The sequence below is a fragment of the Trichosurus vulpecula genome, chromosome 2 (assembly GCF_011100635.1).
Source record: "Trichosurus vulpecula isolate mTriVul1 chromosome 2, mTriVul1.pri, whole genome shotgun sequence".
Classification (NCBI taxonomy): Eukaryota; Metazoa; Chordata; class Mammalia; order Diprotodontia; family Phalangeridae; genus Trichosurus; species Trichosurus vulpecula.
In genome coordinates, this window is record NC_050574.1 from 73030644 (window position 1) to 73056291 (window position 25648).

The following is a 25648-nucleotide window of genomic DNA, read 5'->3' on the forward strand; positions in this document are numbered from 1 at the left end:
GCTTAGGTATCAAGACTATCTTTGTGCCATAGAAAGAATTTGGTAAAACTCTTTGCCTATTTTTCAAACAGTTTATATAGCACTGGAATTAATCATTCTTTAAATATTTAGTAAAATTCACTTGTAAATCCATCTAGTCCTGTTTTTTTTTCCTTATGGAGTTATTTATGGCTTATTTAATTTCCTTTTCTAAGGTAGGTTTACTTAAACATTCTATTTCCTGTTCTGTTAATCTGGCAATGTACATTTTTCATAGACATTCATCCATTTTATTTAGATTATTGGCTTATTGGCATATAGCTGGGCCAAATAGCTCCTAATAATTGCTTTTATTCACTCTTCATTGTTTATGAATTCACCTTTTTCATTTTTTATACCACTAATTTGGTTGTCTTCTTTCTTTCTTTCTTTTTTTAAAAATCAAATTGGCTGTTTTATCTATTTTATTTTTTTAAACTGACTCCCAGTTTTATTTATTAGTTTAAATTTTAAAATTTTCAGTTTTGTTAATCTCTTTTTTATTTTCAGGATTTCTATTTTAGTGTTTAATTGGGGTTTCTAAATTTGCTATTTTTCTAGGTTGTTTTTTAGTTGGATATCTAATTCATTGATCTATTCTCTCTCTCTGTCTCTCCCCCCCCCACACCTCCTGATTTAGGGATATAAATTTTCCCCTGAGTACTGCTTTGGCTGAATCCCACAAATTTTGGTATGTTTCTCATTGTTGTGATTATTTTTCATGAAATTATAGATTGTTTCTATGATTTGTTCTTTAACTCTTTCATTCATTAGGATTGGGGCTCCCTGCCCTGGTGTTCAGTCTCAGCCCCCTTACAATCCCTGGGCACTAGAATGCTCCCCACTACTTCTCTCAAGCTGTGCTCCTGGTCAGCCTTTGTTCCCAGTGTCCAAAGACTTCTGTGCCTATCTTCCTAAGCTGTCCTGTGTGGAAAAATGACTCACTGTGATTTGGAAATTTGGTCTGGTGCATTTTTTAGGTTGCTGTGGAGAAAGTGTCTTGGATGAACAGGGAAAAAATCCTGACTTTACTACATCATCTTGACTCCAGTAAAGATTTATTCTTCTAACACACTGATTTCATTATAGCACTCTATGTACTCTGCCTAAAATCCAGAACTCACAGCATGGCATTGAAAGCCCTTCATAATCCATAATCCAGCCCCACCCTTCCTATCCAATCTATACCCCAACATAGAATCATGGCATCAGAACTGGGAGGGACCTCACAGGGCATCTAATCCAACCCATACCTAAGCAGGAAATCCTTCTACAACATTCTTGACAACCTGAAATTATCATCCAGCCTCCACTAGAAGACCTTCAGTGATGAGGAACTCACCATCATTTTTGAATGGTTCTTGATTAATCAGAAATTTTTATCTATGTTGAACTTCCTGTAACTTCTATTCATTGGTCTAAGTTCTGACCTTGGGATGAAGCACAACAAGTCCAGACCCTCTTCCATGTGCCAGCCCTTCAAATACTAAGAAATGGCTTCTACTCTAGGCTAAACATCCCCATTTCCTTCAATTGGTTTCCAGTTTTTTGGCCATTCTGGTCATTTTCCTCTGAACCTGTTCCATCTTAGTATCTCTTCTAAAATGTGGTGCCTCAAACTGGATACAATATTCCACACATGTTCTTAGCAAGGCAGACTTTTGTTCTGAATACCGAGTTTCTATGAATGCAGTTTAAGATCACATTAATGGCTCGTGTTGACCTTACGTTATCCTAGGACACCCTGGTCTTTTTCACGTGAGTAGCTAGGTGGTGAAGTAGAAGGAGTGCCGGACTTGGAGTCAGGAAGACCTCAGTTCAAATGCTGTCTTGGATATTTCCTAGCTGTATGACCCTGGGCAAGTCACTTTCTCACTTCGCCCCTTAATTTCCGCATCTGCATAATGGGGATAATGCTAGCATCTGCCTTACAGGGTTGTTGCCAGGATCACGTGAGATGACATTTGTAAAGCACTATATGAAAGTTACTATTACTATTCACGTGAATTCTCACCTAGCTATGCCAAGCCCGAGTGCTGATGTTTGCATCTGTCCCCGAGAAGTGCCAAGCATGAGCCCTGTTTGCCAACAAGGAGGATCTCCTTTGTGGTCTGTTATACATACCTTGTCAGTTCGTGTCTCTGTAGCTTTGCTCTGGCTGATCTTCCTCGGGTTCAAGTCCAAACTCCTTAGCCTGGCATTCAAGGCTGTTCAGAATCTGGGCCTAACCTCCTCTTCCAGTCATTTCCCATCCTTCTCCTATGTTTCTAGTCATACTAGGAAACTGGCTTTTTCTCTAAGCATGTCCCACACCTTCCCACAATTGTACCTGGGACACACTGTCCCTTCTATCTCAAGGTGCCTGCTCCCACATCTCCACCTAAAGAAAGGCATCATGGTATATAGTAAAAGACTTCTTAAACTTTTCCCCTTCATTCGATGGTGTTGTGTGGCCCGAGAGCATGAGCAGTGCAAAGTGCCCACGCCTGGTGTTCAGAACCAAGGCTGCAATGAAGCTGCTCGATGCAGCACGGGCAAGCGCTGCCAGAAACACCTCAGATTCATTACACATTCGATTTCTAATGAATTTTTGTTCGTTGCATGGTCAGAAACCTTTTACTGTTGCCAAATATTTCTCAGCCTCATATGGGGTCCTGACCCACAGTTTAAGAGGCTCTGGAGTAGAAGGTACACAAGGTTTGGAGCCAGGAGTCTTGGGTTCAAATTCTAGATCTCAGGCTTAACTATCTGTGAGGAAGTTATTCGGCCAGCCTCAGTTTCCCCATTTGTAGAACGGGGATGACAACATCTATAATACTGACTTCACAGGGCTTTGGGGAAAGTGTCTGTAAGCCTTAAAATACTATGTGATTATTGTTGGTGTTGCTAATTAATAACTAGCATTTTAAAGTTTACAAATCCCGCCTCACCATTAAAGCGCAGCTCCAAGTTTGCAATGTGCATAGGTCTAGTAAAAATTGGATCCATAGTAGGAATAAAATATGAACTAGGGACGACCCTGGTCCTGGCTCTGCCGCTAATCCATGGCAAGACTTTGGGTAAGTTCCTTTCTCTAACTGGACCTCAGTTTCCTCCTTTGTACAATAAAAGGGCAGGTCCCTTCCAGCTCCCAACATTCCATGCCATTCCAGTTACTAGATGAGTTAATGGAATAGTAAAATACTGCTAATAACAGTAAAAGTAGTAAAAGCTGGTCCATCTAGAGCTCCAAAGCTTACAGACCACTTTGCATACATTATCTCACTTGATCGACACTTGGGTGGAGGTGGCGACCAAACATTTGAGAATGGAAAAATTGGGTTAATTTTCATCTGAGTTGAAAGAGTAAGTAATTTAAATGCCCAAGAGCTAGCTTCAAGCTCTGGCTTGGCCACTTACTAAATGGATGACCTTGGGGATAAGTTACTTAATTTCTCTGGGTCTCAGTTTATGGTAATGGCTTGCGCTGACCTTGCATTCCCCCAGGCCACCCAGATCTTTTTCACACACACTATTCAATTAGATCAGTGGTTCTCAGACTTTCTGGTTTTGATAGACTCGCATGTTTGTACTAGGTTTTGTTTTTCTCTTGTTTTCCATTGGTGGCAGTGGGGATTGAAAGGGTTTCAACTGATTAAAACAAAAAATATTTCTTTAAAAAGTTACTTAGGCTCTCCCAAAGATCTTTTGTTTATTAATATCAATATTTGTCATATTAGAAATGAAAATATCTTAATATTATGATGATGATAAAAATGGTTTTGACCTTGCAGACCCCCCCCAAAAGGCCTCAGGTGTCCCCTAGTAGTCCCTGGACCACACTTTGAGAACTGCTGACCTAGACAATTATAATCACCTGCTTCCACTGGGCCCCTTCCAAACCATTCCTCACATCCCTGCCTGAGTAACCTTTGTAATGAACCTCTATGATCATGGTCTACAATCACCACCACTCAAACACTAACCATGCTTCCCCACTGCTTGAGCAAAGAAATACAAATTTTCAATCCCAGCATTCTCCTGTTCTAGTTATGTCTCATAGTGTTACTCTTTGTGGATAATTATTATCATTACTGTGGCTGCTGCTACTCCTAACTCAGATTCCTATAGTACTTTTATATCACTCTTTTTTGGTAAGTGCTCTAACAATTTTATTAAACAATTGCAGCATCCCAGATTTTCAGTCTCGTCAAAGCCATAGTCCTCTCTGCACGGGGCTCACCTTCATGTGGAGGAAAGGCTTCCGTAAATCAGCTTATGAATGTATCACTTTTTTTTAAACCTAGTACTTTTCTCATGACAATAGTCAGAGGTAGGCATTACAGGTATTACTGTCTTCGGCTTAAACGATTTGGAAATTGAGCCTCCCAAAGAGGTCACGATTTGCCCACGGTCACATGCCACTCCTCTGTCAAACAGAATCCTTCATCCCTAGCTCTTATCCTGACCACTCCCACATCCTTGTCTTTGCTCACACTGTCTCCCTTCCCAGCTCCGCCTACTGGTCTCTCTCTGCCTTCAAAGATCACAGGATCAGATCAGTCCCTACTCCTCTATTTTACAGATGAAGAAACTGAGGCCCACAGAGGGTTAACGACTCATCCAAGAGCACACGAGCAGTAAGGACAGATTTGGTGTTCAAACTCAGGTTCTCTGATTTCCAACTCACTGCACCATGCTGACTTTCAGGCTCACTTTCAGCCTGCTACTTCCTCCAGGAGCAGCCCTCAGAAGGCCCATTCTCATCACAAATCCTGCAGCCTGTGTCCGATGACTACTTCCTGAGGCTGCCCAATCTACATTTGTTACACTTTGTGAGTCTTCACATGCCCTAGCAATCTCAGTCATTCATGTCCGTCCCCCCATTACTGGCTAAGCTCTTTGACATCAGGGCGCCATATGCATTTTGCATCTTCAGTGCCTAGCACAGGTTTTTGCACACACTGGGTGCTTAATAGATGCTTGTTGAATTGAGTTCAATTAAGGCAAAGCTGTTTCATCTCCTTACTCTTTAAACTTACTTAGTTTAAGCCAGCTCAGCATTTCCAGGGATTCAGAAGTAACCTCAGACATCTCCCAACCCCATCCAGGACCAGCCAAGCTAGAATGGACCCCGGCTGGTTGGCCGACCCAGCTGGAGACGTTTCCGAGACACAAAGCAACATTGGTTGCTCTGGGCTCAGTTTCTGCCCTTCAAGCCAGCTTTTTAAAAGATCAGTCATAAAAGACCAAGGCCTCCAGGCCTTTCCACACTGGCAAAGGGAGGCCAATTTCAGTTACACTTCTGGGAATGAGAGCTACCTTTCTGGCAGGCGCAGCGGCAACTCCACCCTGAATTCTCAGTCATCTTTTTCTGGACTGGGTGGCTCAATACATCCTGGAGTTTGTGGGCCTGCACAGAACTGCTCCTAAGCCCATCCCAGACAAGCTGATGTAATGGAAAGAGCCCTAGGTCTGGGAGTCAGAAGGGCAGAGTTCAAGCTCTGGTTCTGTCATCCTGCTGTGTGACCTTGAGCAAGTCCCTTCCCATCTCTGGGTCTATTCCTTTACTTCTAAGATTAGAATTAGGTGGTCTCTCTGTAAGGGAACTTCTCACTCTGACATTCTGTGATTTTATGATGGTGCTATAGTAGATAGAGAGGGGGCCTCAGAGCAGGAAGGTCTGGGTTCAAGTCTCCCCTGTGATACATATTAGCTGTGTAACTCTCAAGTGTTCTAGACAACTCACTGACTAAGTTTCAGCCAAGATGCCAACCTGCATTGGTAGAAGGAGTTCCCTCACCTGGGAATGTCCTATAAGAATGAAATCACAGGCCCATTCCCTATGCCCTATGATAATTTGAACAGTTTCTGAGGTTTGCATTATGCCCCGCCTCCAATCCATTTCACAGAGCCAGTAAATAAAGTCCCCAGGGCAGAGGGCTACTTTACATAAGATGGGCTGGTAAAGCACTACATTGAACTTGAAGAGTTCAAAACCGGGCCCTGAATATACTAATGTCCCTGGTCCCCCCGTGCAGAGGGTCCAGAGCCCAATACGCATTTATCTCCCAGGCAGGCACCTCCAAAGCAAACCTCTCAGATGGGCAGCCAAATACAGGTCTTACCGTCCTCGGCTTCCACATAAAGACGAAGTCCCAGGTGACTTTTACGATTTAATAACCAGTGATTGCTGGCAGCTGTGACATCAAAAACCATCCAACCCTCATCCCCTGCCTGGAGGATCTGCAGGTCTAGCAAGAATAAGTCAGATTCCCTGTGGAAATAGAAGAAAACCAGCCAGATCAGATCAAAGGTGACTCTGGAACTACCTGTCTGGGTATCAGGACCATGGAGAGTCCAAACTCTGTCCCCATTTCCCAACACTGAATAACGTGGAAAGGTTCCCTCAAGCTTGTCTTTATTTCGTCTGGGAAACTTCTTTACTTCCCAGAGGATGACGTGATTTCAAATGCCAGAGCGCCCACTCTGGTATTTTAAAAGCACCCTTGATGCATTCTTACAAGGTCTTTTTTTAAGTTACTCTTCTGGCTTTCTCCTGAAATGCCAGCATGGTGGACCAAGGGTTGGATTTGGAGCCAGGACCACCTGGCTTCAAATCCTGCTGCCTGAAATATACTGGCTAGGTGACCCCAGGAAAGTCACTTCATCCTTATAGGCTTCAGTTTCCTCCTCTTTAAAATGAGGATAATAAAACACCTGTCGTACTCACCTCACATGGTTGTATGAGGCTCTATGAAGAGTATGGGATGAGCCTTAAAGCACTGTATAAATATCTAGTATTAGAAGCATCTAGGAGGCACTGTAGGATGCCTGGAGTCACTTAGACTTGAGTTCAAATCTGGCCTCAGACACTAGCTGTGTGATCTTGAACAAGTCACTTAATAATCTCTGTGTGCCTCAGTTTCCTCATTTGTAAATGAGACTAATGATAGCACCTACATCACAAGGTTGTTGTGAGGATCAAACGAGATAATATTTGTGAAAAGTGCTTAGCTCAGTGCCTGGCCCGTAGTGGGTGATATGTAAAAGCATACTGCCTTCCTCTCTTGCCTCTCATTATTGCATGGTGGCAGGCACCTGTGGGTTCTGAGAAGCCATCCCACGCCGGCAGAGTAATATTAATGTGTCACTTTAAGGAGGACAAAGTGTTCTACATCCGCTCCCTGACGTGTCCGACAAGAGGTCATCCTGCCTCTGCTCAGAGCCCTCCAAAGAGGGGGACTCTGGGACCCCCCAGGCAGTCCGTTCTACCTTCGGCTAGATTCCATTACTAGGGAGTTTTCCCCAACATCAAGCCTCGATTTGCCTGTCTGCAGCTCCTGGTTCTGCCCTTTGCGGCCAGACAAGACAAATCTAATCCTTCCTGGCAGAAGTAAAGGATCCGCACCTGTTCGACTGCTCCGTGACGATCTCGTATATGCTGATGTGGAGGGTCTTGTTGAGGTGTCGAGTGAAACTCCTCATCTTATAGATGCGGAACTCGGCGGCCGTGACACATTCCCCTGATGGGATCTGGGTCAAGTCGAATCGAAACTCCTTCCAGTAGGGCTCTTGGTAGAATAGATCCCGGTCATGCTCGACTGGAAAAGAGAGTTGGGGGGAGGGTGATGTGTGGCAAAAAAGAGGTCGACGCAAAAGACCATTATACTCCAACCATGGCCCCCGACCGCCTACCGGACCAAGGCTGAGCTCCTCTCCCTGGCATTCAAGGCTCTCTGCGAGCTTAGCTGCCGGATCTTTGCAGGCTTTTCCTACACCACTGCCCTTTCTTCCATGAGCCATGAGCCAGCTCAGCTGGAAGACTCGCCCTCTGTCCCTTGCAAATACCCTCCATTATGTATTTGCTCACGTCGTGCTCTCTGCCAGGAATGCCTTCCTATTACCCCCTCTCCTTCATCTGCTGAAATCCTAATCATATTTTAAGGGCCACCCAGCTTTAAACCCTGACTCTTCCAGGAAGCCTCCGTCAATCTTGACACGTAAGGACCCTCCCCTGCTCCAGACTATACTTTTATCAGGTATCATTCTGCATCATGGCTCTGGGTGCAAGTCCATATCCCTCACTAGACTGGACACTCTTTAGGGAGAGAGCACTGGGCATGGAGTCAGGGAGACTTGAATTAAAATCTAGCCTTAGACACCTAAAAGCTGTGTGACCTTGGGCAAGTCACTTAACCTCTGTCTAGATCTGTTTCCTTAACTGTAGAAGGGGGATAATAACAGCACCTACCCCTCAGGGTTGTTGTGAGGATCGAATGAGATCATATTTGCAAAGCATTTAGAATGGCGCCTGGCACACAGTAGGAGGTGCTCAATAAATGCTTATTTCTCCTGCCCTTTGTGTCTCCCCAGAATCTTTCACACAGTTGGCATTTAAAAAATTTATTAAATTGAATTCACATCCAGAGAAAGAACTATAGAGTCAGAATGCAGAGCGAAGCAGACTCTTTTCTCTTTTGTTTTGTTTTGTTTTCTTTCTCGTGGTTTTTCCCATTCGTTATAATTCTTCTGTGCCACATGACTAATGTGAAAATGTGTTTAATAGGAATGTATGTGTACAGTCCATATCAGATTGTGGGCCACCTTGGGGAGGCAGGGGTGAAGGAGGGGGAGAAAATTTAAAACTTACGGAAGTAAATGTTGAAAACTGAAAATGAATAAACAAAAAATAAATAAAAGAACAAAAAAATTTGTCAAATTGAAATCAGTCATGATAACTAGCATTTGTATTGTGTTTCAAGGTTTGCAAAGCACTTTATATCTGTTATCTTATTTGAGCCTCACAACAGCCCTGCATGGTAGGTTCTATTATAATCCCCATTTTACAGACAAGAAAACTGGGCCTGAGAGATTAAATGAATCACCCAGAGTCACACAGCTATTAATTAACTGAGGTAAGATTCAAACTCAGATCTTCCTGATCCCAAGTCCAACACTCTCTTTGCTGTGCCCCCTAGCTAATTAAACTGGCAAAGAAGAGTCGGAGTCGGTGAGTATGAATTAGATCATCTTCTAGATTCTTCCCCCTAATCATGTATGTTTCTCAAGGCCCTGTCCTAGGCCAGTTCCTGTCTTCTCTCTATATTGGTTCCCTTGTGGGCAGCTAGGTGACACGGTGAACAGAGCACCAGCTCTGGAGTCAGGAGGACCTGAGTTCAAATCCAGCCTCAGACACTTGACACACTTCCTAGCTGTGTGACCTTGGGCAAGTCACTTAACCCTGATTGCTCTGCCTTCCCCCCCCTCCAAAAAACCCCCACATATATTGATTCCCTTGGTGGCATTCTCTGCTTCTATGGGTCCAGCTACCATCCTTACTCAGATGACTCCCAGATCCATATATCCAGCCCTAGTCTCTCTCCCGAGCTCCAGTCCCACATCACATACTGCTTACTGGACATGTCTCATGGGCACCTGAAACTAAACATGTCCAAAAAAGAGCTTGTGATCTTCCCTCCTAAATTTACCTAGGTTCTGTCAATGATACTGCCATCTTCTCAGTCACCTATGTGCATAACTTCAAAACCGTTCTCTTCCTCACCTCTCATATCCAATCAGTTGCAGAGTCTTATCATTTCTATCTCCATAACACCTCTTGCATTGCCTCCATTTCACTCCCATGGGCTACCACTGCCAAAATGATCTTTCAACCCCATTTACTCTAACTACAATCACCAACCACGCCACCTTCTGATTTTCCTTTTATTACACTTTCCTCCTTGGAAACGAGGACCTAAACCAGCCACTGGCCACTGGAGGAGTAGTCTTGCCACCTGGACAAAGATCATGCATCCGAGCTGGGACCCAAACATTAGATCGCTCTCTCCAGTGACCAGGGACACCCCTCTCCCAATCAAAACTTGCTCTCAGCAAAGGGCATGATAAACTCACCCATGAGGCAGATTAAATCACTGAAGGGGGCTTAAAGAGGGACCCCCGGAAGACTGGATCTTACATTTGAATAAGAGACCAAACTCGAGCCAAAATACTGAATGTCAATGGATGAATCTGGGCATAGGGAGCTCTGAGGAGGCATTTTTAAAGGAGGCCCAGGGCCTGACATCACAGTGATAGGCAGCTGCCCAAACTACCACGTGGACAGATAGGAAATCTGCCAATTTTATAAATGAGATAATAGCTGTAAACCACTTAGCATAGTTCCTGGCACATAGCGGGAACCCAATAAATGCCTGTTCTCTCTCTCCTCCCCCAAATGAGCTGTCTGCTTAACACGAACACACATTTTCAGACTTCCATTCTGGAAACCAGCACTAAACAGGCCTCTCTCCACAGGCAAATGAAAGCAGAACCTATGAGATCGATCCAAATTAGGAAGGGAAAATCATCATTTTGAATTCTCTCAATAAAGCAGGTAGATTTTCCAAAGAAGGCTGAGGCCAAAGGTTATCGGACTGTGAGCTAGGAAGGATCTTAGAGACCCTCTTATTTCATACACGGGGAAATGGCAGCCCAGAGAAGTTGCAAGTTCTTTATTTTTTCAATTAGCAAGCATTTATTTCTTCTCCCTCACATGCCTATTTAAAAAAAAAAACCATGCATGATAATTTACATAGTCCTTTAAGGTTTGAAAATCTCTTCACCTACAGTGGCCCATTGGATGGTCCAGCAAAGCAGTAGTGGCTCTCATTGGCCACATCCAAGAACATCTGGCTCCTTCTGCACCTCCCTGGCAGGAGGACAGGGGTGGGCTTCATCATCATCTTAGGTGACTTGTCCAAGGTCATGGACATGATTTGAATCTGCTACTGTCTCTAAATCCCACAAATCCTCTAAATCCTCAGCTCCTTCTCCCGTAAGTGAGAATCCTGGCTCCAGCAGTAGTACTCAAACAACCCTGAGCAAGCGGCTTCTCCCACAAGCCTCCATTTCCTCATTCATTTCAACTCACTTTAGCTCAGCAAATGTTTAAGCCACAACTGCTAGACACAAACCCTTGAGGAGCTTCCAGTCTCTGAGAATCTTGGTCCGATGAGCCCCTTCCTCTCTCATGGTGAGAGTGAGGATCAGAAGAGATGCTGGAGGACAAGTTATAGGAGAATAATATTAAAGACAGAATAGCAGAGTTAGAGCTGGAAGGGTCATTGAGTCCAACTCCTTTATTTTACGGATAAAGAAACTGAGGCACAGAAAGGTCAAGTGACATATACAAGGTCACACAGCTAGTAAGTGTCCAAGGCAGAATTTGAACTCAGGTGTTCTAAGGCTTTCTCTATGACCATCTCTTCTGACCTGAGGTATCCCATCTCCAGCTGATGCTTGGATATCTTAAATCCAGCATGTTCATTATCTTTTCCCCTACTATCTTTTCCCCCTCTTCATAGCCTCTCTATTACTCTCTATTACATACTTACTTACTCTATTACTTCTCTATTACTGTCAATGTCTATTATTGACATTCCCCCAGGCTCCCACAACCTAGGTGTTTCCCTTGATTCCTCACTCTCGCCCACCCCACGTGGCCCGTCTATGGCCAAGTCCTGTGGTTTCTCTTCTATACGCCCCCTTCTCTCCTCTGACAGTGCCACCACCCTGGTCCTACATGCCTATAGTCTCTCCCCACTCTGGGCCATCCCCCAGTCAGCTGCCAAAATGATTTTCCTAATGCAAAGGCCATACTGTATCATCCTCTCTTCAAGCAACTCCAGTGGCACCTTATTACCTCCAGGATCAAATAGAAAATCTCCAGTTTGCTGGAAAGACTTATATGAACTGATGCTGAGTGAAGTGAGCGGAACCAGGAGAACACCGTACACAGTAACAGCCACACTGTGTGAGGACTGATTTTAGTGGACTTAGCCCTAGCAATGCAAGGACCTAAAACAATTCCAAAGGACTCGTGACAGAAAATGCCATCCACATCCAAAGAAAGAACTATGGAGTCGGAATGCTGAGAGAAGCAGACTATTTTCTTTTCTTTGTTTTGTTTTGTTTCTTTTCCTTTTCATTGTTTCTTCAATTCATTATAATTCTTCTATACAACATGACTAATGTGAAAATATGTTTAATGGAAATGTATATGTAAAGCCTATATCAGATTGTATGCCATGTTGGGGAGGGAGGGGGAGAAAACTTAAAACTTATGGAAGTGAATGTTGAAAACAAAAAATAAATAAAATATATAATGTTTTAAAATATTTATTATTATTATTGTATTTATTATATATTATTTATATTATTAAATAATTATTTAAAATAAAATATAAAAAATAAATAACAAAAAGAAAATCTTCAATTTGGTTTTTCAAGCCCCCCATAAGCTGTACTCAGCCAGCACTCCATCTCTTGGCTCTGGGCATTTTCCCTGGCTGTTCCCTATGCCTGAAACTCTCCCTCCTCATCTCTACCTCCTGGCTTCTTTCCAGCCCCAGCTAAAACCCCACCTTTGTGTAAGAAGCCTTTCCTGATCCCCCGTAGTGCCTTCCCTCAGCTGATCACTTCCGATTCAACCCGTATATTTCTCACTTGCATGTTGTCTTTTCCATTGTACTCTGAGCTCCTTGAGAGCAGGGGCTATTTTTGTCCTCCATTTTATCACATGACTAGCACAGTGCTTGGCACGTAGTAGGCATTTAACAAATGCTTGTTGATATGACTTGATGGATCATGACTGTCGGAGCCCTCCCCTCCACTGGCCAGGGTGGACTCCCCATTTGCAGGAAGTCTGGGAGCATTGCAAACCAAATGCTTCCCAACAGGGCGTGATTGGGACAGTGCATCCCTGAAACCGAACACTGAGATTTAATGAGGAGCCTGTGTGTCTTTAAAAAAAAAAAAAGCCACCGCATCCCTCTGGCCCTAGGGCTCACTCACCACAAGCCCGTTTTTAAAAAAGCCTCAGGTTGGCTGGCTGGGGGCGGATGCGGGGAGCACTTCCTGCCCTCGCGGTGTGGGCCTGGCACCCGGGCTGGACAGCTGGGCTGGGGGAGGATGGGACAGGATGCTGGAGGGGGAGCATTGTGGGGGACTGATATTTTCATCTCTCCATATGACAGAGAAAAAACAACTCATCCTGGTGACATCTGTAGGCTTGCCGCAAAGCCCTCAGCTGGCCTTGGCTTGTAGGGGCCCCGCCACTCATGCACGTCCCCCAGGTCAGGGAGGCAGTTACAAAGTGAGAGTACCCAGGGCAGAAGGGTGCCCAGCTGCCATGGAAGTTCTGGCTCCCCAGCCCAAACTGGAAAAGGAACATTTAAGAATGCCTTTTGTGGCTTAAGCATCATGGTACTAGCTGAAGGGATGGGGCCCCTCAAAACCCTTTGCTGAGCTCTGGGTACTGTGTCTAAAAACAGGACCCAGGCTGGAGTGGGCACAGAACCCAGGTCATCCCAGGGAGGAGCAGGTGAGGCTTGTGCTTAAGATTTCCACGGGGAGGGGGGGCAAGGTGGACTGTCACTTTGGCTTCCTGAGGCCTTCCTTAAAGCATAGTATGTCAGAGCTCAAAAGGACCTTAAAATATAGTTAGTCACAAGCAGAAGGAGCCTTAAGATTGGAAGGAACCTTAGAGAGTAAAATATTAGGGCTCAGGGGGACCTTAGAACATAGAATGCGGGCAGCTAGGTGGTATAGTGGCTAGCGTACTGGCTCTGGAGTCAGAAGGACCTGAGTTCAACTCTAGCCTCAGACCCTTAGTAGCTGTGTGATCCTGGGGGAGTCACTTAACCCCAACTGCCTTACCCCACCCCCCACTCCCAAAAAAGAACATAGAATGTCAGAGTTGAGGGGGCCTTAGAACATAGAATATGAACACAGAATATCAAAGTTTTGGGAGAGTTTTAGAACATAAAATGTCAAAGCTGGAAAGACCTTTAGAAGCCATTTATTCAGTCCAACCCTCTCCGTCCCCCACCAGGGGAAATGACTTGCCCTCTCCCTCCTGCACCAGGGGAAATGACTTGCCCAAGGTCACACAGTAAATAGAAGACCAGAATCAAACATCTGACTCCAGAACTAGGGCTCTTTCCCTGATTCCCCCAGGACTCTTCCGTGCAAATCTGTAGTTCTGATAAATTTCCTGGGGATTCCAGGACAGGAAATCTTTTTGTACTGTTCCCCAAACTGGGACATCTGTTAGGGAAACACTCATCTGTCTCCGAAATGAACTCAGTTCTACCGAATCGAGCCGGGGGCGTGGGAAGTGATACTGAAGCAAGGACACAAAGGTCTGTGGCTCTTTTCATGATAACTTTTCCAGATCAGGAAAAATCTTTGTATAAAAAACAATAAACACTAACTTTTCCATGGCACTATAGCGTTTATAAGAGGCCTTACGTGCATTGTCTTATTCAATCTTGACTCATTGGTTGTGCAAGAATGATTACTTCATTTACAGATTTCCTCTCTCCCACATTTACAAATGAGGAAACCAAGGCAGAAGGGAATTATACTTGCCAGTGGTCACACAAAACTCAAGGATGAAAACACTTTCTGTTAAAGCTGCATGCCCTGCTGTGTGTTAAATTGTTGGGCAGAGGGGGCAAAGCTAAGGCAAGTCCACCCATTTTTCCTAGGGAAGACTGACAGCTTGTGTGCCAGAGAGGCAACATGGAGGTGGAGGGGAGTCCTGGTTTCAAGTAATATGAGAGATCACAAGCAAGCCATCTGACTCCTTGGAGCTTCCATTTCCTCATTCGTGCAACTGATCCCGTGCCTGGATTGCACTTTCTCCTCACCGCTGTATCTTGGAGTCCCTGGATCCCTTCACAGATCAGCCCAAGAGCTCCAATGGAAGACTCTCCTCATCCACCGCCTCCCCGCCCCAATAAAAATTACTCTGTGATTTTTTTGTACATATTTGGTATTGATCTGTCTGCTTACACATTGTACCAATGGAATGTAAGCACCTTGTTGGGAGGGGCTAGTTCCTTTTTGAGTTTATATCCCCAGGCCTATGTCAGTGGTGTGGTATAGAGTAGGTGCTTAATAAATGATTAGATGTATAGGGATATTTTGGTAAGTAGGCTTTGTAAGCCAATGTATTTGTAATGTCAATGAGTTTTCACAAACCCTCTGAGCATGGCAGAGAGGGACCAGGGTACCTCAGGAGGCCGTCACTAAGTCCCCACCAAAGCCCATGTAAAGAAATAAGCAGATGGTGAATAAGGGCCAGCCTGTTCACCGGAGTCTTGGCTAAGCCCCTCCATTCCCAGCCTTCCACCTCCCTCTGACTTTCTTCAATGACAAGAAACTGAAACTGTCTTTGAAGGGCTCGGTTTTGAAGAATACTAGCTGGAGGTGATCTTAGAGACAGATCACCTAGTTGACAGTTTAGAACCTTTTTTGTGCCAAGGATCCCTCAGGCTGTATAGTAAAACCTGTGGGCTCCTTCTCAGAATCATGTTTTTAAATGCATAAAGTCAAATATTCAGAATTATAAAGGAAACCTAAGGACATGCAGTTCTCTCTATCTATCCATCTGTCTGTCTATGTATCTTTTATCTATCTAATCTATCTACCTAATCAATCAATCTGTCTGTCTCTCTGTCTCATCTATCTGTCTATCTATCATCTGTCTACCTGTCATCTATCATCTATCTACCTATGTCTCTCTGTCTACGTCTATCTATCTATCTATCTATCTATCTATCTATCTATCTATCTATGCAGCTAGGGGGTGCAGTGGATAGATCACTGGCCCTCAAGTCAAGAGAACTAAGTTTATATCCAGCCTCAGACTCTCACTAGCTGTATCACCCTGGGCAAGTCACTTAGCCCCAACTACCTCAAAAAAAAGTATGTATGTATGTATGTATATATGTATGTATGTATGTAGTAAATCAAGTTCATAGATCTCAGGCTATGAAGCCCCATTCCGATCCAAACGAGCTCTTTTTAGAAAGGAGGGAACTGTAACCCAAAGACTAAAAATGTTGCCTAAGGTTATAATGGTCAGTGAGAAGTTTCACTGGGATGAGAAGCCAGGTTTCCGGATGTCCAGTCCAGGGCTCTCACCTCTGTGGTTCTGGGGTGAAGAAAAAGCAAGTTGAAAAACCTCAGGGCCATATTTCAGACGTTTGAGTGTCCTTTGGGTTTGAGTCCATGTCCTATTAGGATCAATGGAAAGGACTGAGGACTTTTAGCCTCAGAAAAAACACTCGTCTTTTCTGGTTCTTCACAGATGTTATATTTATCAACTATGGGTAAACCCCAAAGCTCTGCCTGGAGCTTCCTCCTCTTTTCTCCCTGGACTACCTCACTTGTGATCTTATCACTTCCCACGAGTTCAGTTATGTCTTTTACTTTATTTTAGAGTCAGCTCTGCTCCAAATGTTCACGGCTATCTGTGCCCAACTTGTGGGAAAGCCTTCCAAGCTTGTACTGGTCTGATCAGCCATTGGTCAGACACACTGTACCTTGACTCCAATATAGCGATGTCATTTTGGTCCTCTTCGAGAATGAAGGACAACACCCAGCCATCTCCTTTATGTAGATGATTCTCACACACACACACACACACATAACTACATCTATCTTTATCTCTCTGTATATGTTTATCTTTCTATCCCTTTCTCTCCCCATCCATCCACTGAACCATTGATCCATCCATCTGTCTGTCCATCTATCTGTCTGTCTATCCTTAGTTTCTCTCTGGACCTAATCAATCCCACATTGCTAATTGTTTTTTAGATATCTCAAACTGGATGACCTGTAGACACCTCAAATAGAATGTGTCCAAAGTATAACTTATGTCCCCAGTTATTTAAATGTTGTCTCCTCCATCAGCACGTGAGCTTTTAAAGGGCAGAGCTTCCTGCCCCCGCTTCTTTATATCTTCAGAGCTTAACAAAGTGCTTGGCACATAGTAGGTGCTTAATGAACATCTGCTGACTGACTGACACAACAACTGTCTCCAAGTATCTGAATGGGTGTCACACTGTAGAGGGGTTAGACTTGTTCTACTCGGCCCTAGAAGGAAAGACAAGATGTTGTTATTGTTTTTTGTCCTTCATTCTCAAAAAGGATCAATGACGTCATGAGGGTGATTCGTGCATGAACTGGATGGAAGTGAGGCAGAGTTGCACAGTCATCGGCCTCACCCTGTCTTCCAGTCATCAGAGTCCAGTGGCAGGGCAAAAGTCAAGACAGCCAGCGATGGCCCGGGATGCAGCGGATGACCTCAGCATCTTCGATGTCCAACCAAGCTCTAAGTGGTCCACGGTGCCTTCATGGCCATTGGAACAAATTGTTGTCACCTAATCATTCCACAAGGGAGGTCTTCACATGCTTGGGGTAGACACCCCCTAACTCACCAACAGGTTTGAGGCCCCTCGGTTACCCTCAACTGGGTTCAGTCCATCTGCTGACATGGTTTACTGGGGTGTGGATGCCTTGTACATAACAGCTTCTTGGAGTCACAGGTGAGAGCTGAGTGCCAGGGAGACACCAAAGGGCTTGGCCAGGCCTCACGCCAGAGGTGCTAGTTTTCCTTGAACACACCATAAACCCCATGTATGTAATGGATAGAAGGGGCAGTATGGTTAATTTAGGTTTGACAAGCCACTCTGCCAAAGTTTGCTGGTCTGACACAAGAGGCAATGGGTTGCCCCCCTCCTCCCATTAAAGGTCTTAAGGCAATGGCTAGGTGAGTACTCATTGGGTATGTTGTAAGGGGGATTCTCAGGTCTGGGTCAGATGAGATGACTTCGGAAGGTCCTTCCAGCTCTGAGAGTCTGATGTAATCCCAAAGCCCACTGGTATAGGACTCTCTCTTTATTGGTGGAGATTAATGCCCCACAACTGTGTGAGGGTGATGTGGAATTGGTGAGAGCTGGAGCAATAAAAGGGTCAATTTCTTCAAGCTTTAGAATGTCTTTGGGAATCTCTTCAGGCTCTTTGGGTTCTACAGTTGCCTCTGGACCTTCTGGCTTCCAGCTTCATGAGAGAAAATGGAAGATGCCAACCCTACTTCAGACCGCTGAAGGAAAAGACTGTGGGAAGAAGCTGGCATGAGGAGAGCTGGCAATCGCCATCATCCTTGTTCCCAACTTGCCCCACCAGAGACTCTGGGGAACTTCCCTTGAGTGAGAGCTAGGACACTTTCTCTTGGTTGAGCTGAGGTTATCTGGCTCCCAATGGGAGAGTTTCCTCACTCTCTGTTGTCTGGCATATATTTGCCTATGTATACTTTCTCTGATTTCTGTTTTGCTATCGACTTGGATAAATGGGTTTCTTTGCTGCTTACTATGTGTGTTCATTGTGAAATTGATATGTGGTGACGGGGAATAGGTCAAGCCTTGGATAAAATTTGAATCCTCCTTTACCCATTAAGAAATGGCGATCAGAAGCTTAGCTCGAACCTGAAAACCATGTTCCCTAGACTAATATCGTTGAAAGGAGCAGATAGATATAATTCTAGCCTGGTATCCCCTCTCTCTGTGGAGAGCAGTGTGGCCAAGTTTTTGGTGCCAACCTCCTGCCTCCCCTCCTGAAAGGAATAAAAAATCTCCCTTGGAGGGGGTTGCGGTAAGAAGCTAGCAATGTCTGTCTTCTTCCCTTTGAGCTATATGCAATGCCATCACCATGCTACATGTGAGGGGACAGCCTCTCCCAGAGGGAAATCAGTACCAAGTAAGCAGTTATGGCTGTTCTGGGCTTTCCTAGGTGGTCATAATTAGCTGCATGTTAAGGACCCCTGGTTAGGGTCATCCCCAGCTCCCCCCATGTCTCCCAGGACTCTCCATCCACTGCACTAGCCTACAGTCCCATCAGTCTCCTCTGTTCCGAGTCTGCAGCCACATGGGCTCCATCTTCACAGCATTTGTCAAATAGAACACATGAAAGTATCTTCTCTTCTATAATTTTGCAGGTTCATCTATCTAGAGCAGGAAGGTGCCTTGGAGGACATGGAGTCCAACCTTTCTATTTTACTGATGAGGAAAGTGGGGCCCCAGAGACAATATGTGACTGTTCAGGTCTCCAAAGAGGTAGCCCCTCTTCAATACCTCCTCCCCCCAAGTGATCACCCATCTTTATTTTAAAGACCTCCAGTGCCAAGGAACTCCCCATATCACAAAGGAGCCCACTGAAGCACAAAAGCCTGGGGTGTGTTTCTAGGACGGTCTGGCCATTTGCATATCATTTACTTTACCTGGTAATATTTGATCTATGACATGCTTTGCAATGGAGAGTAAGGTTTTTCCCTCATTTTACAGGGAAGGAAATTGAAGTCAGAAGAGGGGAAGTGACCTAAAGTCACACAGTTCATTAGTGTCAGAGACAGGACCAGAATCCTGGGCTCTTGCTTCCCCAGTCCAGTGTTCCATTAATTTAGAATACAACTAAATTGCTTTACTTAAGGTGATTTTCTATCTTTGAGCTGTTAATATGGTTAACTGGCTTTTAATTTCTGATTATTTTAAGCTAACGAGGTATAATCTTGTCAAAACAGGGAAAATCCAGTTGGTCTATCCCAGTCTTTTCTGTCTCTGGGTATTATGATACCCACCAATAGACAAGAAGAATGTTATAGGGATTCCCTTGAATTTCATGTTACAGTTGCTTCCGTAACTACACCCAACTACAGTTCTGGGGTCATAGTCTTTGTTTTCCCTCCTCTGCCACAGCATCACAAATTAGGGAGGGACAAGGGAGCAAGCATTTATTAAGCACCTACTGTGTACCAGGCACTGTGCTAAGCCCTCTGCAAATATTATCACATTTTATATACAGCTGTGGATTAGAAAGAACCAGGAGTTTGGATTCAGGAAACCTGAATTCTGACCCTGACTCTGACACGTTACTAGCTGGGTGACCCTGGGCAAATCTTTTAATATTTCTGAGCCTCTCTCCCCTTTACTATAAAATGAGGATAATTTTCCCTGTCTTCCCTCCCTCATGAGCCTCCTGTGCAGATTAAATGAGATAATAATGTGTGAATTTTGGGGGGCTATTACTCAAAAGAGGGTCTCCCTCACCCGCCAAGAAGTCAAATGTTAATTTGACAGGCTTTTATATCCTGACTGTAAATCTACATTAGAAGCTGCTAAAAGATTTCCTTGAAATGGAAGAAAGGAGCAGCTGACCATTAAAAAACCCAAAAGGACATGTGCCCAAGGGAGAGGTTGCCTCTCCATTTTACAGACCAGAAAACTGAGGCTGAGAGAGGAAAGGATTTGAGTCAGCAGAAGTGTCAGGACTAGAACTCAAATCTCCAGACTCCTCTCTGGTCCAAGAATCTTTCCAGGGATCAGAGAGAGCACTTTAAGGTGCCTCTGGAGATAACCGGTTCTCCTTCCCTGAAGGCTTCAAGCAGTGTTAGAGGACCATGTGGCAGGCATTTGGTGGAGGAGATTAGGGTTCAGACATGGGTTGGACTCCACATCCCTCTGAAGCTCCTTCTAGCTCTAACGTTCTCTAACTCCTCCAAAACACATACAAACGTATAAGGTAACATATTTATATGTTTAAAGCCTCCCAGGAAGGAAGCGGCTCACATTCCTACAGATGAACAAAGTTAACACTGTCAGGCCATAGGGACCTTTTAATGTTTACTTTCTGTATAATTTTAAAAGTACCAAATAATGTTCAAAAGGGCCAAGATGGCTTCCTCCTGGGGAAATCGCTAACGAGTTTACTCTTCGGGCTGCTTTCATGTGGCCGGTGGAAAATACACAATTGCTAATCACCAACATGTGTTGCATGGAGGTTCTCTGCTCTGCATGAAAAACTCCGATTTTCCTTTGGGCTTCTGATAGAAAGTGACCTCTTGGCTTTATGTTCATGATGCGGGGTCTCACTGAACAGAATCTGAGCACTGCAGGGCTGGAAGGACCATTAGAATTCAGAATGTTGGAGTGAAACATAGACCATCAGAGCTGGGAGGGGCCTTAGAACATGGAATGTCAGATATGGGAGGGGCCTTAGAGCTTAAAATGTCAGAGCTGGGAGGACCTTAGAACACAGTATGTCAGAGCTGGGAGGGCCTTAGAACACAAAATGTCAGAGCTGAGAGTATCCTTAGAACATAGGATGTCAGAGCTGGGAGGGCCTTAGAACACAGAATGTCAGAGCTGGCAGGGCCCTTAGACCACAGGATGTCAGAGCTGGGAGGGCCCTTAGAACACAGGATGTCAGAACTGGGAGGGCCCTTAGAACACAGGATGTCAGAGCTGGAAGGGCCTTAGGACACAGAATATCAGAGCTGAGAGGGATCTTAGAACACAGACTGTCAGAGCTGGGAGGGGCCTTAGAACACAGGATGTCAGAGCTGGGAGGGCCCTTAGATTGCAGAATATCAGGGCTGGGAGGGCCCTTAGAACTTAAACCATCAGAGCTGGGAAGGTCTTTAGAGACTGCTGAACCTACTCTTGTTATTTTACAGACAAGGAAGCAGAGGCACTGGGTGGAGAAGAGACTTTCCCAGTCACTCAATTTGGTGGTGGCAGATCATACTAACAGACACTTTTATATTAACTTAAGGTTTGCAAAGATTTTACATCCTCTTAGGTCATTCGATCTTAACCATATCCCTATGAGCACAGCACAAGTATTAAGATCTTGATTTTACAAAGGAGGGAACGGAGACCCAGGGCCAGTGAGTTGCCCAAGGCCACACAGCCAGTCAGTGAGAGAGTATGACCTGAACCCAGATATTCTGCGTTCTAGTCTAGGACTCTCTCCTCTGGGGCACAACTACCCAACCATTCCCCACACCCAGTCCTCTCCTTTTAAGCTTCCCTTGGGCTGTTATTGCCGGATTGGTGGCCTAAGAACATCACATCCTGAAGGAACCTTTGGCCCCCCCAGAGTGGAGGCGAGGACCAGTCAAGGAAGGAGTTTTCAGTTCTGACCTTGGCTAGAACAGCTGGCATCCAGAGCTGGGAGGCCCCCTCAAACCGGGGCTGGGCAGCCAGGCCCCCCTCAGGCGTCTGCAGAATGCAGGCTCCATTGACTCCCGGCCCTCAAATAGTTTCTCCCGCCCAGAAATCTCAGCCCGGTTGAGAAAAAAAAAAAAGCCTAAGTCTCTATTTCCAAGGTATTTTTAGTCGCTCTTTATTGTAAACGTTCTTCGTGTTTCTATAAACTCCTCTGTACTTATAATTATGAGGCCCAGCTTCTCCTGGAGAGCCGGCAGGAGGATCGCAGACATCAGATTAAAAGGAAACACCGGCCCATCCAACCACATCAAGTGCGCCAAGTCTTAAAATATGACTCGATGTGATGCAAGCGGGGAGGGCTCAGCTCCTTTAGCCGATGCCTGGGGGGTGTGGAGGAAAGAAGGGGCAAATAAATTACAGGAGCCTAGCAGAGGAAAAAAGCAAAGGTATCTCCTTCTGTCGGAGGCGTGGATTTAGAACTGTAAGAGACCACAGAGGTCAGCTGGTCCAACTCGCTTTAGAGAAAGGAACTGAAGCTCGGGGGGTGTGGATGGGGGGGAGTCTCTTGTCCAGGGTGACACAGGTAGTAAGGGGCAGAGAGCCAGAATTCAGACCTACATCCTCTGATTTTATTTTATTTGCTAGGCAATCAGGGTTAAGTGACTTCCCCAGGGTCACAAAGCCAGTAAGTGTCAAGTGTCTGAGGCTGGATTTGAGCTCGGGTCTTTCTGACTCTAGGGCTGGTGTTCTATGCGCTGTGCCACCTAGAGGTCCTGTGATTTTATTTTATTTGCTAGGCAATCATGGTTAAGTGACTTACCCAGGGTCACACAGCTAGTAAGTGTCAAGTGTCTGAGGCTGGATTTGAACTCAGGTCCTCCTGACGCCAGGGCCGGTGTGCTGTCCACCACGCCACCCAGAGGTCCTCTCATTTTAAATCCAATACCTCTCGCCTGGACTATGCCAATAGCTGCTGATTGGTCTGCCTGCCTCAGGTCTCTCCCTCCTCCAGCCCATCAGAGATTTTTGTAAAGCATAGGTTTGTCTCTCTGACCCCTCCCCACCTTCCAATGAACTGCAGTATCTCCTCTAGAGCCAAACAGAAAACCCTCTATTCGGTATTTAGAGCTTTTCCCAACCTGACCCCTTCCTACATTCTGGGTCTTCTTACGTCTTCTTCCCCTCCACGCTCTCCACCGGCCCCCCATCTCCTATCTGTCGCTGAGACAGGAGAGGTCACGGGATAAGATGAAGTGACTTGCCCCAGACCATGTGGCTGCTTAGTCACAGAGCAAGGTCTAGAATCCAGGGATCCTGACTCACCTTTCTGAGATGTAGGTCACTAACCTTCCTATCGGCATTTCAGAAGAGGGGCACCTTTTTGCTTTGCTCGGGAGGCTACAGTGAACAGAACACTGGCTCGGGAGTCGGACGATCCGAGTTCGGATCCTGCCTCTCCCTGAGTGACCTTGGGCAAGTCCCTCAAAATCCCTGAGCCTCAGGTCCCGCTCTGTAAAATGAAGGTGTTGGACCAGACGCCTCTGGCCTCCCTTTCAGCTCTAGCTCTTGTGATCCTCTAACCTCCCAACTCAAAAACTTGTGATGATATTTACTCTGCCTGACTTTAGAATCAGGCTTCAATTTAAAAAAAGTTATTAAGCACCTACTGCATACAAGGCCGGTGTTTAGTGCTGGGGGTAGGCGTGGGAAGGATGAAAAAAAGCCCCTCCCTTCAAGACCATTCTAGTCTAGAAGATGATGTTGAAGATGGTGCCCATAACCAATACGATACCAGCTGATAAAGTCATTACGTCCAGAGAAGGGATCGTACAGAGGGCTGCTCCATCTGGAGTGGGTCAAGGGTCAGGGAAGGCTTCAAAGAGGAGGTGGAACCTGACCTGGGCCTTGGTATCAACAGGCAGAGACATGGAAGGAGTCCATTCCAAGCTTGGGGTTGGATCTCGGCTCTCTCTTAGACTTAGATTAGGGAGGGAAACTTTAAGGCCAGCTTCCTTCATTTGACAGGTGAGGAAACTGAGGCCCAGAGAAGTGCAATAATTGGCCGAGGGTCATAGGGCCAAGTGAGTAGCTGGGATAGGATTCAAACCCAGGGCTCTAAGCCCAGCACTCCATCTACTACACCTCTAGCTGTGTGGCCTTGGGCAAACTACCAGACTTAACACAGGTAACAAAGGATGGAGGGGGTGGGGGGATTTGAACCCAACACACAATCTAATACTCTTGCACTGTATCATGATTCCCTATGTCAATAGTGCTTTAGGTTACCTTACCTAACAGGCTATTGCAAGGATCACATCAGACCATAGGTGGATTTTTTTACAGCAAAGTCTTGTACCTAGTGACTGTTCCCATCCCTAGAGTGGTTTACGGTTTCCATGGCATTTCCCTCAAAGCATGTGTTTACTGGGGGTCTCCATTTTACAGATGAAGAAACTGAGGCTCAGAGGGGAAAGCAACCTGCTCAGAGTCACTTACACAAGGTGCTGAGTAAATGTTTGTTCTACTGGATGGAAGGATGCTAAGCCTGGAAAGGAAATAAGCTCTCTGCTGTGCCAACTGCCCGTCCATCCGTCCCTGGGTTCTGTTGCAACATGATTATCCCAGGCCTGTTCTAAAGAATCATTGTGCCTGACCTGGCCCTGCCCACTCTCCAAGCAGCCCAACTGTGACAAGGACGGGGCACATCCTTTGCCAGGGGCGTCGGTGCTTAGCTCTGGCATCATGAGTAAATCATTAATGTGGGCGGCTCCTGGAGAGGGCTCGAACACCCTAAAATAGCTACCCTCTGTAGGTCTAGGTGAGTGATGGCAATTCCCATGAGCTGCCCTGGGATTCTCCCTTCTCCTGTGGGGCTCAGCTCTGCCTGCCCCTGAGGTCTACAGAGCAGTGAGGCCAGATTTTCCAGCAGAACACAGCCTTGGAAGCCATTAGCCACCCACAGCCTGTCTGCTGCATGAAAGGTGAGCCTGGCCTGCAGGCGATGGGCGTGGAGGGCTTGGGTGTGGGAGACCAGGTGTGGGTGTGCTTGTTTGGGTGTTTATTGGGAAGTCACTATTCCATTAGAGTGGCTTCCCTTAGTGGCAAATTGGCTGGATGCCACCATTTTCCCCTTGTAGGCCCCAGTTTCACAGAGGCCTCTTTGGCTGACCAGGATGAGCACTCCGGAAGGAACTTCCATAGCCACCTAGACCAAGTAGACCCCAAAAGGAATCCCTCCTAGGATATAATTAATTATCATCAGCCTCCCTGCTTGAAGACTTCCATTGAAGGGTCAAGCACCTTCCTCCACTCCTCTTCCTCACCCCCCAATCTCTCAGTGACTTTTCCATTACACAAACCCAAATATCAAGGTGGGCAAAGACAGATGGCTGGCATCAAAACCCAGCACCGGTACCAGGTCAGGCCCTTTGCCCCAAACCATCCACTTCTTCAGAATACCATAAGAGCAAATCCATTCTCTGGTCAGGGACACATTTTTTAATGTACAAAAAAATGGTTTTTTATCATCAAAGATGGTGGAAGGGGGAGGGGAGAGAGGGATATTCTTCAGGGTTTTCTTTTGTGTGGCTTTGTTTTTTAGCTTTCCCTAAGTGTTTTTAACAATTATTGTCTTACTTTATCCTCACATCACTCCTATAAGACAGGTTTGAGAAGTACCTTTGATAACCTCTCTAAGTCTCAATTGCTGTCATTTGTCAAACAGAGAGGCCTAGGGATTTGCCAAAGTCACATATCTAGTGTGTTTCAAAGGCAGGACTCAAACTCTGGTTTCC

The 25648-nt window shown here is 45.5% G+C and overlaps 1 protein-coding gene across 1 annotated transcript in view; it reads right to left on the reverse strand.

Annotated features, from left to right (window-relative positions):
- Positions 1-25648, reverse strand: part of BMP8A (bone morphogenetic protein 8a) — a 47790-nt gene that overhangs the window by 13624 nt on the left and 8518 nt on the right. The window contains exons 2-3 of the mRNA XM_036746245.1: positions 7409-7601; positions 6126-6274 (exon numbers count right to left, since the gene is read on the reverse strand). Of these exons, the coding sequence (XP_036602140.1) occupies positions 6126-6274; positions 7409-7601 (342 nt within the window). The remainder of the gene's footprint in view (positions 1-6125; positions 6275-7408; positions 7602-25648) is intronic.